Source organism: Globicephala melas, chromosome 3, assembly GCF_963455315.2.
Source record: "Globicephala melas chromosome 3, mGloMel1.2, whole genome shotgun sequence".
NCBI lineage: Eukaryota > Metazoa > Chordata > Mammalia > Artiodactyla > Delphinidae > Globicephala > Globicephala melas.
In genome coordinates, this window is record NC_083316.1 from 59,010,253 (window position 1) to 59,026,548 (window position 16,296).

At 40.3% G+C, this 16,296-nt stretch overlaps 1 protein-coding gene across 3 annotated transcripts in view; it reads right to left on the reverse strand.

The window, feature by feature from the left end:
- The window catches only part of CERT1 (ceramide transporter 1), a 128,092-nt gene that overhangs the window by 28,698 nt on the left and 83,098 nt on the right, over positions 1-16,296 (reverse strand). For all 3 annotated transcript variants that reach the window (XM_030846004.2, XM_060295900.1, XM_030845998.2), the window contains one exon: positions 539-625. In XM_030846004.2, the coding sequence (XP_030701864.2) occupies positions 539-625 (87 nt within the window). The remainder of the gene's footprint in view (positions 1-538; positions 626-16,296) is intronic.

Below are 16,296 nucleotides of genomic sequence, written 5' to 3' on the forward strand. Positions count from 1 at the left end.
CTTCCTTCAATTTCCACAGAAGGAGCTGGGTATAACTGCTGTGAATTTAATGATGAAAAAACACTGAGCAAAGTTAAAAGTGAGGAAGTAATTAAGGTGAAGGTAGTGAAAGCAATAAATGAGTTAATAATAAAAACTGAATGGTACTAACATAGAAGAAAAATAAATTCTTGGTCATCTTCCTTTTGAATTCATATGGCACTTGGTGGTGAAGAGAAATTCAAAGAGACTGTTTTACTCAGAGCAAATATATACTTTGTATTAACAGAATGATAATAGGTTGGATACTTCAAGGGGAACAGGCAGAATATTTCCATTTAATTTCATGTTAATTATGCATGCCTGCTTTAAACAATCATTAGTCTTCTTTCTATTGCTTGGAAATTGGTCAATAAAGTGACTTATAAAGATTCTTCTACATTTGTGACTCACTGTAGACGAGAGTTCATTTTTAGGTTATTAGGATCATGATTTCAAATTCTATTTATATGAATAACATACATCAAGGATTTTTAATAATTTTTAATAATATACATACCTGTTCTTCTATTTTATCTTGCCTGTCAAGAGCAGCTTCCACAGCATCAAAGAACTCTTCCTCATTAATCAAACTGTTTGGGCCTTCCTATTCAGACATACAGGGGAAAAAAAAGCTGTTGATTCAAGAAAATAGAAAACATTGATAACCCTGGCATGGCATTAACTCTAGGAGAAAGTTGAAAAGTGAGCTGACAAACATTTCTGAACCAGTTAGTACACTAGGTAATATTATCACAAAGATGAACAACATATTGCTCTGTGCAAAATCAGTGCACAGAGTGTTACAATTAATTCACTCACTCAGTACTCAAATACTTACTGTATATTGACCGACACTGTGTTAGGGCAACAATCTAGAGCAGGGGGTTGGTGAACTATGGCCTGTGGGTCAATTCTAGTCTACTGCCTACTTTCAGAATGGGCTTTAAGCTCAGAATTTCATTTCTAAATGGCTGGGAAACAATAACAACATTTCATGGGGAATTCCCTGGCGGTCCAGTGGTTAGGACTCTGTGCTTTCACTGCTGAGGGCCCAGGTTCAATCCCTGGTCAGGGAACTAAGATCCCACAAGCTGAGTGGCATGGCCCAAAAAAAAAAGGAAAAAGTAAAAAAAAAAAAAAAAAAATTCATGACATGTGGGAATTATATGAATTTTAAATAAAGCTTTATTGGAATATAATCATGTTCATTCATGTATGGTTTATATCTGTTTTCATGGTACAGTGGCAGAGCTGAGTACCTGTGACTTGAGGACTTATCGACGGAAACCATATAAAATTGCAGGAAGGTTTTAAGTAAAGTTGCAGATCTATAGCCAATGAGAAGTACAGATAGGGCTTCTGAGGGGAACCTTCCTATAAGCAAAGACAATAATATCATAGAGAAAAAAAAGTTGAACTGATGCTTGAAAGCCTGCTTAGAATGGTAGAGCAGTGGTTCTCAATCACTTGGGGAACTGCCTGGGGAACCTGTTAAAATGAAAATTCCCAGGCCCCCATTCGCAGAAATTACTTTGCAGTAGGTCTTGGGTGGAGCCAGGAATATGCGTGTTTAATAAGTCCTCCAAGTAGTTCTAATGCAAGTAGAACCTCAGCTGTATCAGAAGATAAAAATATAAAGAACAATAGCAAAATGGAAACAAGCAAGCTATGTGTGTATCTTGCTGTGTTAAAACAAATTTAAGTGGACTATAAGTGGAACAATAGCTTTGTTGGGGCCCAGAGTAGGCTACCCCAAAATGTGCCTCAGTGGCACATTGATTATTTTGAATTAAGGTTACTCAAGAAATGGCCAGTGCCACAGGAGACACTCCTGTCTCCCTGAAAGCAGGAAACAAATCTCATGTGAAATGTGTATTCCCTGCATCTGGAGGTAGGACACCATTATTGTCAAAGATAGGGAATCTGGTCTGAGAAGCAGGAAACCTATATAAACAAATCTTGTTACATTTTAAATTTACTACTCCAAGTCCAAACTCTGTTTAGATTTTTCACTAATTGGGCACCTGAAACCTAAGTTTCTTTGCCCTCACAACTTTGTTGTTTCTTTGTTGAGAGTATAAAACCTGCCTGCTTTGGCCACTGTTTTGGTCCCATTTCTGTGGGACCCACACACACATGAATTAAAATTTGTTTTTCTCCTATTAATCTATCTTGTGTCCATTTTATTATTAGTCCAGCCACAAGAACTGAAGAGGGGCAGAGGGGGAAATATCCCTCTCTACAGCAGCTTCATATTACTATTAAACTTGAGGCAGGAGATAGATGGGCCCCTGGGGCAAACAGCTGGAGTTCGTTCTCTGTGGATACTCTATGATGAAAATAGGAGGAGGAGGCTGGGCCCTGCCCAGATAGAAGATAAGAGAACACATATTTCTCATTCTTGAAGTCAGGAGACCTCCCTGACTACACATGCACAGAAAGGCTCCTTGGAGGTCAAAAAGGGAGGGGGCGCCACCCCACAGTAAGTGATGCTAACTACCCATAGGCCTCTTCAGTAGAATCCATCTCGGCTAAGAGATGTGCGTGCACACATGGGAGGATCCTGAGATATACCAAATACGAACTCTGAACCAGGCAAATCAAAATGATTGGCCAAAGGAAACCGGGAAGAAACGCCCCATATAAGTGATTCAAACTACCACGAGGGCGTGACTCTCTGAGTCTGCCCCTGTGTCTATCCACACGTACTGTACTCTTTTCTTCCTCCTAATAAACACTTTACTTGTTTCACTACTTTCCGTCTTTGTGGGAATTCTTTTCTGCAAAGCTGAAGGGCCAGGGCCTTGTCACTGACCACTGGTCTAGTGGCTAGGATTTGTTGCTCTCACCACCGTAACCCGACCTCAATCTCTGGCTGGGAACCGAAACCCTGCTTCAAGCCTCTGCAAGCTGAGGCCACCTGAGATCAAACTGAAGGCTGAAAAGGCAGGCTTGGGTTTAAGTTCCCCCAATTTTTAAATATACAAAATAAGACACGTGGACAATTGTGGGTCTGTCTGGAATAAATCCCAAGTCGTCACTACTCCATTAAAAAGTAGAAGCAACATCATCCCTGCGCTGCCACAACCTGGGGCCACACAAGAAGAGAGGGAAGAACCATGCTGTAATGCTCCTGTCATTTCGCACAGGCATATCAGAAATCTTGATTCAATGTAGTAGTTCTTGTAGAGTTATGGGGATCCCTCAAAAGTCACTTCAAACCACACCCCCCCACACAACTTTTAATTTAACTACAACACTCATATAGAACAGTACACATCTTGATGAATTACCATTAAGTGAATATAACTGCAGGGGAGCAAAACGTACCACCCCAAAATGTCTCTTTGGCATGTGGATTATTTTGAGCTAAAAACAATTAAGGCCCAAAAGACTCAGGAAGAAACTTTGACCTTCCCCTCTCACTGCCTAAAAAAATTTTAGATAGAGGGTCTGTTCCTGGAATAGAGCTATCACTAGAGGTATCTGCGAAGAACATTGGCTAGGTGTTACGGGGGAAACTCAGCAGGGTCTAGAGACCAGAGCCTACTGTGTGTCCCACTGTTTCTGCATGGCCCAGCAAACATTTGTTTACCAAACATTTGCATTCCCATCTTCCTGTGAATTGTCTTACACCTCTTTTAAGTTCCAAACCACTATGCCCACATTTTCTTTTGTCTTTAGCTGAAGATGGTATTTAAAGTGAGGGTTTCAGTCATTTTATTGAGTTACTCAGTTTTCCTGGATCTCTCCCACATATACATATTATTAAACTTTGATTTTCTGTTAATCTGCCTCATGTCAATTTAATTCTTAGATGAGCCAGAAGAACATAGAAGGGTAGAGGAAAATTTATTCCTCCCTGACATAACCATCTAATGACCAGCTGGATCATGAAAGAGTCCTGAAGGACTCCCTTTATAAAGTCAAAACATTTCAGACACTTAACTGACAGCAGTATCACTTTGGTCTCTGCTGATATGAGAAAAATATAAAATACCCCAAATCTATTCTGAACTCAAACATATTTTCTAATGATTTAAAAATTCTATTGATCATAACCACATCTACTCTTTAAAAAATTGTAATACTCATTCATTCTATTCAATTACATCAGTCTCAGAAGTTTACCAATTGGGAACTACAGCGTTAAAAATCCGAGGGAGAACTAAAGTAATTGGAATAAATTTTCCTTTATTAAAAAACTTAAACACTTTTATCTCATCACGCTTACCAAAGAAAAGAGCTATTTATTGCTGAATCTATGGGACACTTCATAGTCTTTATCTACTTGCCCTAATTATTAGCAGCATTTCTTATGTTAATGACTCTCTTTGGAGCCATCTTTCCCCTGCGAGTCTTAATTTCCCAGTTCCTCTCTAAGTAAGCACTGTTCTTTGGGTTCCAGGGCAGGCGCCTCCTCTGTCTACCCCTTAAACGTGAGTGCTCCTCAGGGTTCCACACTTGCTCTCCCCACAGCATTCTTACTCATTTCTGTGACTTCAGTCTTCTTCTGATGATTCCCAAATTCATAGCCTGTCCATCTCTCTCCTAAGTGTTAGATCTTTACATCTAATAATATATAAGATGGAGTGTTCAAGTGAATGTTTCAACTCAGATGCACCGTGTCTAAAACCTGTTCTTCCCTCATCTCCATACCAATCTATCTAAGGCAGAAACCTGGGCCTGTTCTTGAATCCCTCTTTTTTCCCTCATTCAGTCACCACACCCTTCAGTTCTACCTTCCAAATATCTGATTTGTCCATGTAGGCTATCTTCAATTCTCACCTGTAATACTGAAAAAGTCTCCAAGCCCTCAGTCACAACAGTCAACTTCAGTCCACTCTCCTCACTGCAGGAAGTAAGAATGACTTAAACCCATTGCCTGAGGATACTGGTTCTAGCCAGTCTTGCCACTCCCTACTTTTGATTGGCTCTACCCTCCACAGATAAGTGGTTTGCGTTACCCTGCGGCAAAATGCTCTTTTTCTTCTGGTCTCCAAATATCTTCTTTCTTCTCAGCCCCTATAAGCAAACACTTTACAGGCTATTCACCTGGTTAACAAATACTCAGCTGACTCATTCTTAAGGTTTTAGCTCAGACGTCGTTGCATCTGGAAGCCATCCCTGACTCAGTATCTGTGTTCACAGTGTTAAAGTGTTCCATAACATACATTATTCTAATTGCCTGTTAACTACTCTGTGTTCCCATTATGTACGCAGCTAAGGCCCTCAGGCAGGACCCTTGTTTACCTTGTTCCTTGCAATATCACCCATGCCTAGCAGTGTCTTACATTAGTAAAATCTTAAGGCACGGATTTAAGATTATAATTTCTGAGGCCACAGATGACAGAAACATTTAAACTTTGTTCGATAACTAGAACATCATGAATGTTTGATAAGGACCAAAACAAAGTCATATTTTGAATTACTGTCAAATCCATGCAAATGTATTATGAACACAAGTAAATATAGATGGTTCAAAACTCCAAAAGGGGAAAAAAGTGTAAAAACAGGCCCTAGTTTATTTAAGAATTACATAACTTGATACTACAGGGATTTGAAATAAAATTCATACTTTATGGCAAGACAAGGAAAATTTAAACGTAAAAAAATTTTCTCTGCCCTCTGGCCTCCTCTTTCCCCCCTACTCTGTACTGTATATCTGCATTATGCATCCTGACCAAATCTTCCCCAAGAATACCAGCCCAGTCCTAAGGTGCAACATTTTCCTAGCATCAACAAGACAACTCCTTAAAAGATAACCTTCTTTCTTGATCTTGTAAGGGGTCACATGACTTACAACCTTGTTCCTGTAAAACTGGATTGTGTCAACTGTCAATATTACATCATTTGATGTACCGCCCTCTGTCTCAAAAAACTTATATTACTGTGCTTTGACTTCTAATGGGCAGAACAGTTCTCAGTTTGGCTCAAATAAAATTTCCATTTCTTTCTCAGATTGACTGATTCATTTTTGTTGACATGCATGGTTTAGCTGGCAGGATATCAGAGATACCCACTAGTGAACACCTGGAGTCAACCCAGAACTAGTGCTCAGTACCAAGCATGGGTCCATTGAGCCCCACCAGCTTCTCAGTACTCCTCAGGTGTTCTGGTGAGCTCTCCTAATATCTGGATCTCATTGTTTGAGTAATGATCCTGAAATTTTATTTGAGCTGTTTCACTTAAGGCTTGGAGTCTTAAGGGGCACTGGTGCAGTTCTTGGGCAGGACTTCGGGGATCTGGACAAGGGGCCCAGGGAAACATAGGTGGCTGGGTTTTTGTTAACTTTGGCTTACATTGAAAAAAGTGAGTTGATATATGTTCTGAACAAAGCTTTTGCTAGTGAAATGAGAGACTGAATTATTCAGCTCTGAAGAATAAGGGAGATCCACTACAACCATTAGGTAAATACTGCTCATCCGACGGGGCACAACAGAGGCTGATAACCTAGTGCCCTCAGCACCCATGGCGGTTTTAGACTGTCACAGGGAGAAACTGAGCCATGTACAAGAGTCAAACCAACCCAAGGTTAACTCCTTGGGGCTAGACTCAGAAGCAGCACACATCTGATCTACCACACATTCGATCTACCACACCGTCCTCAGAAAGCTGTGCAGATCATATCTCATATCCCATATCTGAATTAGGCTACGAAATAATAGGAAATTGTGCCTCAAAGGCCAAACAGCTCCCAGATGGACAGTCACCTATGAGAATACCAGCTGGGTTTATGTATGCTTGCAAGTTCTTAATTGGAACTAAAGGATGTTGGGCCCTGAAATGGTGAGACAGGTTCTTCTGGCACTCCCAAACTGATTTTTTTCAACAGCAGTAAGAGTTTTTCTCTTTTCTAAAATTATATTAGCAGGGAAAAATATTTGTCAGGCTAGCTTCTTAGATCCTTTGAATGGGAAAGTCTACTAAATTGTTAAAATTTTAGAGAGCTCTCATCTTAAATATTGTACCTATTTTAATTGGTATACAGAAGCCCCAAAAGGCTTCAAAATTTCAAAATAGCCTCATTGAAAGATTTGTTGTAAAAGCTAATAAAAGATTAATGATATAAAAGGTACCTAAAACTTTAATTACTGTTCCCATCTACTAATAATCTCCTATCTGAATTGCCTTTCTACTCAGAAGATCCTATTAAATGGTTACCTTTAGGAATGGGACTACATGAGGCTTGCAGGCAAGCCTCTTCAGATCAAAGGCTGAACTGAGGGCCACAGTTAAATAATTTCTTAAACCCAGGGAGAATCCTTAAAAGTGTTTATAAACAGATTACCAGGACTTCCCTGGTGGCGCAGTGGTTAAGACTCCACACTCCCAATGCAGGGAGCCCAGGTTCAATCCCCGGTCAGGGAACTAGATCCCACATGCATGCTGCAACTAAGAGTTTGCATGCCACAACTAAAGGAGCCAGTGAGCCACAACTAAGGAGCCCTCGAGCTGCAACTAAGGAGCCCTCGAGCTGCAGCTAAGGAGCCCACCTGCCACAACTAAGAAGCCCGCCTGCCGCAACTAAGACCCGGTGCAACTAACTAACTAACTAACTAATTAAAATTAAAATAATAAATACATTAATTACCAAGTTGGGAGGTGGGAAGCCAATGGTTTGACTAAACTGACCATAGCTGGTAATTGGAACCTGATAGTAATTTTTTTTGGAGGGGGGTGGTGCTGCTTCTTCCCTAAGCTAAATGAGGGAAAGTAAGACATTCCAACAAAGGTGAAGGGCTATGTCAGTCCTTTGAAATCACTGAGGTAGCCACCCAATTCTTTGAGGAAAAAAACAAAAACAAAAAACTGTCCTTATTTTCCAAATCTAGTCTTTATAGGACCAGAGGTATGGCTCCAGAAATAATCCAAAGCCCACCAATCTTTTTACCACTCCCAAAATGTCCCCTTATTTATCTTAAGAGGCTTGTAAACAGAGAAAAAGAAATTTTTTCTGGCCTTGAGGGAGGGTAAATAACTTGGTACTTGACTTGTTAATGACAAATAGAAATCTTAAGTGTCTTCTCATAAATACTAGTAAAAAGGTTTTAGCAATCTAGATAGGTGATCTTGATTTGTTCCATCTGCCAGAAACCCAATTTGAATTCAATCTCTTTTATAACTGAGGGTTTTATATTGTTACACCTGATTCCTGGCTGAAATTTTGGAATGGGCACTATGAGGTCTCTGTGTCTGTTTGTGTGTTTCTTCGTATTTACATAGGTGTGTTGTAGATGTGTGGTACTGCAAAAATTAATTTGTAAAAGAGCTCTGTTTAATTGGCTTAAAGGAAATTAAGCAGTTATATAAATATTCAGAAATACAAAAGAACCTGGCTAGAATGAATTTCAGGCTTATGTGATCTAGGAAATATTCAGTACTGAATTAATATCTGGTATTAAAGTTAGCTTAAGCTTGTTGGTTTAATTAATACAGACATGTCTTTAGAGTCATCAACATTAAGTATAATATTTTTATTGTACCTAGGTATACTAGAAATTAAATTAAACCTTATTATTCTTGTTAGAAAGTTGTTCAGCAAGAAAAAATAACAATACGATGAAACTTTTAACTCTTTAGGAATAACTGTGTTTTGGGGATGTCTATCTAAAATACTCTTTCCAGATTTTGGTAACTTGAAACTTTAGAGCTGTGCTAAATTAACTTAAATAATGGGAATCCATCGAATACCCAGGTCATTTCCAGCTAAGATACTGGTACATTAATTACTGAGCACAGGTTTCCTTTTTCAAAGAAACTAAGGTTAGTTAGGACTATTAATATGTTTGTTGTCACATTGAGACATTTTCTGTAAGAAAGAGAACGTTTTCTAGAACCATAAATATTATTTATAAGCTTGCCAATCTGAAGAATACTAATGGAAAAGACAGTTCATAATTGCTTACTTAGTTTTTGCTAGAAACTATGTTTTAAGGTTAAGAATTATAATATGTGTAACTAAAGCTACTAAAATAATAAGGGAAACATTTTAGTATCCAAGGAAAATGGGAAGTATGTTTTCACTAAAAGAGGGTATAAGGAATGGAAATGCATTTTGTTAAAGGAAAAAAAGGGTAGTTTTGTCTTAGAGCTGGTTGTTTCTGAATGGAAAAGAAAATAAGGGACAAAATAATATGGATACAGAAAGTTGTAAAAGGGTCGAGGAAAAGGAACACTGAGAAAAGAGTTTTGTACGTGGTCAGGATTGGCTAAGATTGAGTTTAGTTAAGAAAATGATTTTTAAAGGCAAAGTGTATAAAACCAGAATTCAGTTTTCTCTCTAAGAGCACAAAGGTTTCTTAAAATATTGAGCTGCTTTTGGTAAGAGATTGTGTGACTTTCTTTGCCTTTAAGTGATTTATTACCTTTGAGATCTTTTATTGTCACTTTGCTTAAATGAATATTGTTTCACAGTGACCTATGATCCTATTTAACTAAGTATTTTGAAACTTTTTGATATTTTTGACAAATGTCCCAAAGATCAAATTCTAAATCAAGTTCACTGGACCTCTAGTTAACTCTGAGGTTTTCCAAAGGGTCCCTGGTATGCCTCAAAATATTTGTTTTCTCTCCCTCCCAGAGAGAGGAATATTAAACTAATTAGTCTTATTTGGTATGTTAAATTACATGGGAAGCATTGTCAAATTTGAGTGGTGATAAAACTTCTCAGGTTATATCATATGGGTAAATGTTATTAATATAGAAATTCTAGAAATTATATAGAACTCCTAAAAATCTGGTATGTCCTGGTAAAATGTTATCAGTCATAATTCTAGTAATTATCTTAAATTGTTGTATGTCACAACAGTAACCAAGTTTATTTGTCAATTGGCATTGTAATCAGGTCTTTAGCCTTGACTTTTTGAATCTTTTATCATTTATGGACAGTTATTATTTTACTCTGAAGTTTTTGCAAAAATGCTTCAACTTGAAGAAGATTCACAGAAAGGACTTTTGGACAAGTATAGGTTTCTGATAACTTTCAGATCATACCACTGAACTGGGTAAGAAATTAAAGACTTCTGATGGAAAACCTGATGGCTTCATAAAACCATTAACTGAAGATTAAGATCAAAGATTAGTCACATAAGACTGAGTGAAATTATGAGTATGGTTATATAATTTTTGTTTTTTGTCTGAAATATTATTTGTTTTTAATCTGTTTTCCAGATATAAAGAAACCTTTAAATCACAACTCTGTATGTAGAATTGAAACATTAATCTTTTCTCTCTACCTGATCCCTTCAGAACCTGTAAACTCTTAGGTTCCTAGCAACTTTCTCAGGTAATAAGGAAGGTCACCTCCTAACAGGTACAGGAATCTCAAGGTATTCAGGAGACTATGAGAAGAGAGAAATTCACCCAAACCTAGCACCCAAATCTACAGCTGTCACAGGCGGAATCTATGACATGCCTTCAGTGTGACTTTCCTGGCCCTGAGAATTTTTTTTTTAAAAGTTCAATCTGAGATTCCTTGTGAAAAGTTCCAGCACAGCCAATTTAAAGAGCCTAGGTTGTCAATTAACCAGATATTTTTCAAACCAATTTGTCTTAATGTGGCTACATTTGGTAGAAATTAGGGTAATTTTAGAGAGAAATAGATTATGTTTCAGTGGATATTAAATTCTAGTTTTATTAAATGAGGTCTTTATTTACTACTGCCTAAGACTCATTTCCCAGATAGTTTCCTTGTTGTTGTATTATTATAAAGTTTAGTTATTAAAAGGATACTCCAAGTTTGTTTCTGAAGCTTATCACAGTAATCTAACTTTGGATGAAGATCAGATGTGCCATGACCTGCAACCAGGAGATTATTCATACTGGAACAGGTATCAGATAAAGGACTCTTTATAGCCATATTGGAAGAGTCCTCCTCTCCTGAATAAACTGCATATCAGGCCTCCTCTCCTGAATAAACTGCATATCAGGCCTCCTCTCCTGAATAAACTGCAACTCCTGTTTCTGACACTTGACTTTGACTAAGAACAGCACTACCAGACCAGCAAGAGAAGACATCTGAAGAAGACAGCTGATCCAAGATGCTGTACTAGGTCTGTATACTGATTACTTTGACAACTGCTCACACTTTTTTTTCTCCTCACACTTTTGCTTGAGCTCAATCATTTGCAAGTTTCAAAAAAAAAAATCAATCTAATTACTGGGTTTGTGGCCAATTACCTATGTCCAGTACTCCCAGGTTGCCTTGGTAGATTTCTCCTCTCCAAGGCTCTAACTGGACAGCCCTTAGAAATTTTATTTTAAAAGAAAGAAACTCTAGCACTGTGCAAGCTAGTATCACTGCCAATATCACTAAGTGAGATGCTAATACCTGGCCAATTAATTTTTTTTTGCAAGTTCATATTTTATTTCTAATACGTTTGGAGCTTTGATTTTTGTAAAAAAGTTTTCACTTAATTCATTGAAAGCCCTTTCGTGCTGAGCCCAAGGTGGGGCCTGGGCCAGGCCAGACCCTTTGTAGCCTTCTTGCTCCCAGCCCAGACACCCAATGCGGGTGCAGGGTGGCTTCCCTCTGTCCACTCTGCCCTCCCACCCCCCTGCTGCATCTCTCTGTACAGAACAATTTTAAAAATGGAAGCTAAGATACAATATACATTGGACAGGCATGCAAACACATGCACACAGGCATCTGCTCCAAATGGGCAGGATGTCAGCTACACTCAGAGAGCACCAAGGAATGCATACGGAGCCCCTCCTGGGGAGGAGGACAGGGCCTGAGCCCCACCTTGGTCCTCATAGACCGCAGCTCCTCCCCACCTATTGCCCTGCTACCTGCCAGAGGGAGGGGTGGACAGCACAGAGGGCTGTGCACAAGGGAAGACAGCTGAGGGCAGCTGGGGGGTGGTGGAGAGGGCAGTGCCAGCCTGGAACAGCCAGGGAGGCTGTTCTAGGAGCCCGGGGGTGGGGGGAGGACTGGGGTAGACCCCCAGCCTCAGGTACCTGAGGAGTAGAAGGCCTGGGCTTTGCCCATCGAGGAGCTTCAAGTCTTACCTGGCCAATTAATGATGCCTGTTCTGAACCTGGTCATAAACAATACTTTTCATTAGATGGTGAATACTGGGTAGCCCCTAAGAGGACCCAATGGTTTTATGGAACAAGTTTATGACCTTGGCTTTCCTCAGGTTGGTTAGGAAGATATGTTATTCGTTTCCCTTGGGCTCAAGGTCACTGATGGGTAGCTCCTGTCAATCTTTGATGTCAATCTGTAATGGGAGCACACTGGTTTCTATCATGTTTCCAATGGTATGACCATTTGGCCACGATATTTGTTAACTCATCTTATAACATACAAAGAGTCAAGGGCTTCCCTGGTGGCTCAGTGGTTGAGAGTCCACCTGCCCATGCAGGGGACACGGGTTCGTGCCCCAGACTGGGAAGATCCCACATGCCGCAGAGCGGCTGGGACCATGAGCCATGGCTGCTGAGCCTGCGCGTCCGGAGCCTGTGCTCCGCAACGGGAGAGGCCACAACAGTGAGAGGCCCACGTACCACAAAAAAAAAAAAGTCAAATTTCCACTCTGAAAAATCCTCTTCCCAGTTTAGGGGAAATACTAGGAAAAGGGTTTGGTTCAGGAGGATCTTGGCTTAAATCTTTGTTAATGATGCTGTTGGTTCTACTGGCAACTTAAACTAGTTTGTGGAACTTACAAGGTGATAGCTTCTTGCCTTTCATGCTGTGTATCACCTATTCGTAGTAAAATAATGATGTCTAAACAACTTAAAACTTTGGATCATGTCTCCAGTGCTCTATAAAATAATAGGCATACATAATGCACATGTGAGGGGAATTGTCTTGTCTTACTGGACAGCCTAGAATTGGCTCTCAGTCCTTGCTAAACATTCTGCTAGTATAATTCCCCACCCCACCCTGCATCCCCCCAAAAAAGAGAAAAGGGCTATTAGGACCCAACATTGAGGGACACGATGGACCAACGGCAAGCGAGCAACCACCCTGGCATCAAGGGACCAAATATTTGATCACCTAATGCTTTCCATAGAAAGGTTAATGATCAGAAAGAGGAAATTGTGAAATAAAATTCATATTTTATGGCAAGAAAAGAAAAATTTAAACATAAAAATTTTCTCTGCCTTTTGGCCCCCTCTTTCCCCTCTATAGTGTACTGTATATCTGCATTATGCATCATGACCAAATTTTCCCCATCGGCAAAAATACCTGCCCAATCCTAAACTGCAACATTCTTCTAGCATTAAGACAACTCCTGGGGCTTCCTTGGTGGCACAGTGGTTGAGAGTCCACCTGCCGATGCAGGGGACACGGGTTCGTGCCCCGGTCCAGGAAGATCCCACGTGCCGCGGAGCGGCCAGGCCCATGAGCCGTGGCCGTTGAGCCTGTGCTCCGCAACGGGAGAGGCCACAACAGTGAGAGGCCCGCATACCACAAAAAAAAAAAAAGGCAACTTCTTAAAAGATAACCTTTCTTCTTTATCTTGTAAAGAGTCAGGTTACCTACCACTTTGTACCTGCAGAAGTGAACTGTGTAAACTGTCACTATTACGTCATTTGATATGATGTACATCCTGTCTAAAAACCACTTCTAACGGATGGAACAGTTCTCAGAGCTTTCTGAGATGCCGTTCCTAGCTTGTAATTCTCAATAAGACTAGAATATATTTTCCATTTCTTTGTTAATTTTTCATGAACAGGAAGATGGTGAAAAAAGAAGTGAAGTGCCCTTATTTTCTTCATTAAAAGAGAAAGAGGGAGATGCATTTCAAATGGCTGGAAAAAAGATGGTTTATTCAATAAATGCCACTGGAATAAAATATAGATTCGTCCATTACACCATAATTTTTTTTTTTTTTTGCAGTGGCACTCACTGCTGTGGCCTCTCCTGTTGCGGAGCACAGGCTCCGGACGCACAGGCTCAGCGGCTATGGCTCACGGGCCCAGCCACTCCACGGCATTTGGGATCCTCCCGGACCACGGCATGAACCCGTGTCCCCTGCATCGGCAGGCAGACTCTCAACCACTGAGCCACCAGGGAAGCCCTACACCATAATTTTTAAAAATTCAGATGTATTAATATATTTAGGAGAGACCATTAAAAAAAAAAGAAAATACAGAAGATTATTTGAAGTAGAGTGTGAAAGGATTTCGATCTAAAATGGAACCAGATGGGACATCCTTGTCAGTCCAGTGGTTAAGACACATTGCTACCAATGCAAGGGGCACGGGTTCAATCCCTGGTTGGGGAATTAAGATCCCACATGCTTCACAGTGTGGCCAGTAGATTGAAATGGAGAATTTTATGCATGCAGCCTCTGAAGAACAGAATTTAAGAACTGAGAGAAGGATTTCCCATAAATGCCAGATAATCAGAAGACTGAGCCTTATCTTCTGACCAATGACCATCTACCAAGTATCTCTCCCCATCCTCAAGCCAAAGAACTTACTGCTTGGACTCTGGCTAGACTCTCCTTGTCTGTACTCCTTGCCCATAAATACAACCTGCCCCAAACCCTCAACAAAACCTCCTGTAACTTGGTACTGCATGCATTCCCTGAATTGTAATTCCTCTGCTGTTCTGAAATAAACTCAATTTCTGGTAATTTGAGCATGTCTCAGTGTACCTCTTTAGGTTGACAAGAAAATGCTTTTTAAAACATGAAAAAAAATGTAGAGATAAGTGTACCAAAAGACTGTGAGTTAATTACGAGAAAGTATAAAACTTTTATATGACAAAATGAACAATTAAAAAGATTTTTTTTAAACTATAAAAAGAAGAAAATAATTGAGAAATAAAGTCAATCCTGCCCATCTTCTAAGTCAATAGGGGGAAAACACCCAAATTCTAATAATAAAAACGTGAAGGGACGTGTACGAGAGTCATTAAAGAAGAAATACAAATGACCAATAAACATTTTTAAAAGAAAGCCTAAATCACATCGATCAAGCAGTTTTTTAAAAAACTAATAAACACATAAACCTAGCACAAGGACCCTCCTTTCTCCACCCTGCTCTCTCCCCTGAAATATAATCTGTGTTGACCAAAGTGGAGATAAACAAATATAAAATTATACAGTACTTACATATTGCTCGTAGGAGATAAATGGGTACCACATATTGTTAAATTAAAAAGATAGGCTTATTTGTATTTTCTATAATCTTCCTATAATGTACATCTATTTTATTTATAATATGAAAAAAATAGGGTAATTTTTAAAAGCTGATAGTCCTCCCCAAAATAAACCTAAAATAGCAAAAGACTTTGCTCAGCTTCAGAATAAAAGTTAAAATTGTAACAGCTAATATTTCAGTAATCTAGACTTCTAAAATCCCAGACGATAGCTAATTACGTAACTTTTGTACATTCCAGAAGGAATGAGATAACAGCTTAGCAATTTAAAAATATTACCGCTCATCAGAGGGTGTTTGTCCCACCCACCCGGGCCTGGGGAGTCTGCTGAGATCCCAGGCTGGTCCCCTGCCTTCCAAGGACACCCCCTTCCCCTGTCCGCACTGGTCCTGGGGTCATAGGGAGGAGGCTGAGGATAGAACAGGAGAGGCAGGTGGAAGGGGCCCTCCAGGACAGGAGGAGCTGGAGAGGAAGAGGGTGTTTTCCCTGCCAACTTGAGCCCAGGAAGTCTGCTGGGCTCCCAGGTGAGGTCCCCTGCCCTCTGAGACCAGGGATGGGGGGCACGCCTGGGTCCCTTCTGTTCCTTAAGCCTAAGCCACATACCCCCCCCAGCCCCCAGGGCCTTTTCCAACTCTGTGGGTCCTGAGCATAGGCCCGGCCCACCACCCAAACCTCACCCTTGCTTAGGCCCTGCCCTCCACAGCCAAGGCCTTTTCCCCATTTTTTTTTTTCTCTTTTTTTGTTTTCTCTTTTCCCTCCCCCTCTTTTTTATTACTGTGGTACTATGGTACCTTCTGGTTGTTGATTCATCTATATTTTTATTTTTTTTTGGTGGTACGCGGGCCTCTCACTGTTGTGGCCTCTCCCGTTGCGGAGCGCAGGCTCAGTGGCCATGGCTCATGGGCCCAGCCACTCCGCGGCATGTGGGATCTTCCCGGACCGGGGCATGAACCCGTGTCCCCTGCATCTGCAGGCGGACTCTCAACCACTGCGCCACCAGGGAAGCCCTATATTTTTATTTTCATATCCTTTCTAATGTATCTGTTAGTTTCCTAATTTTATTTTTTACTTTGTTATTGTTCTCTCTCTCTTATTTTTTTGCCATCCAACGTGCCTTGCGGGATCTTGGTTCACAAGCTGGGGGTCGGGTCAAAGGT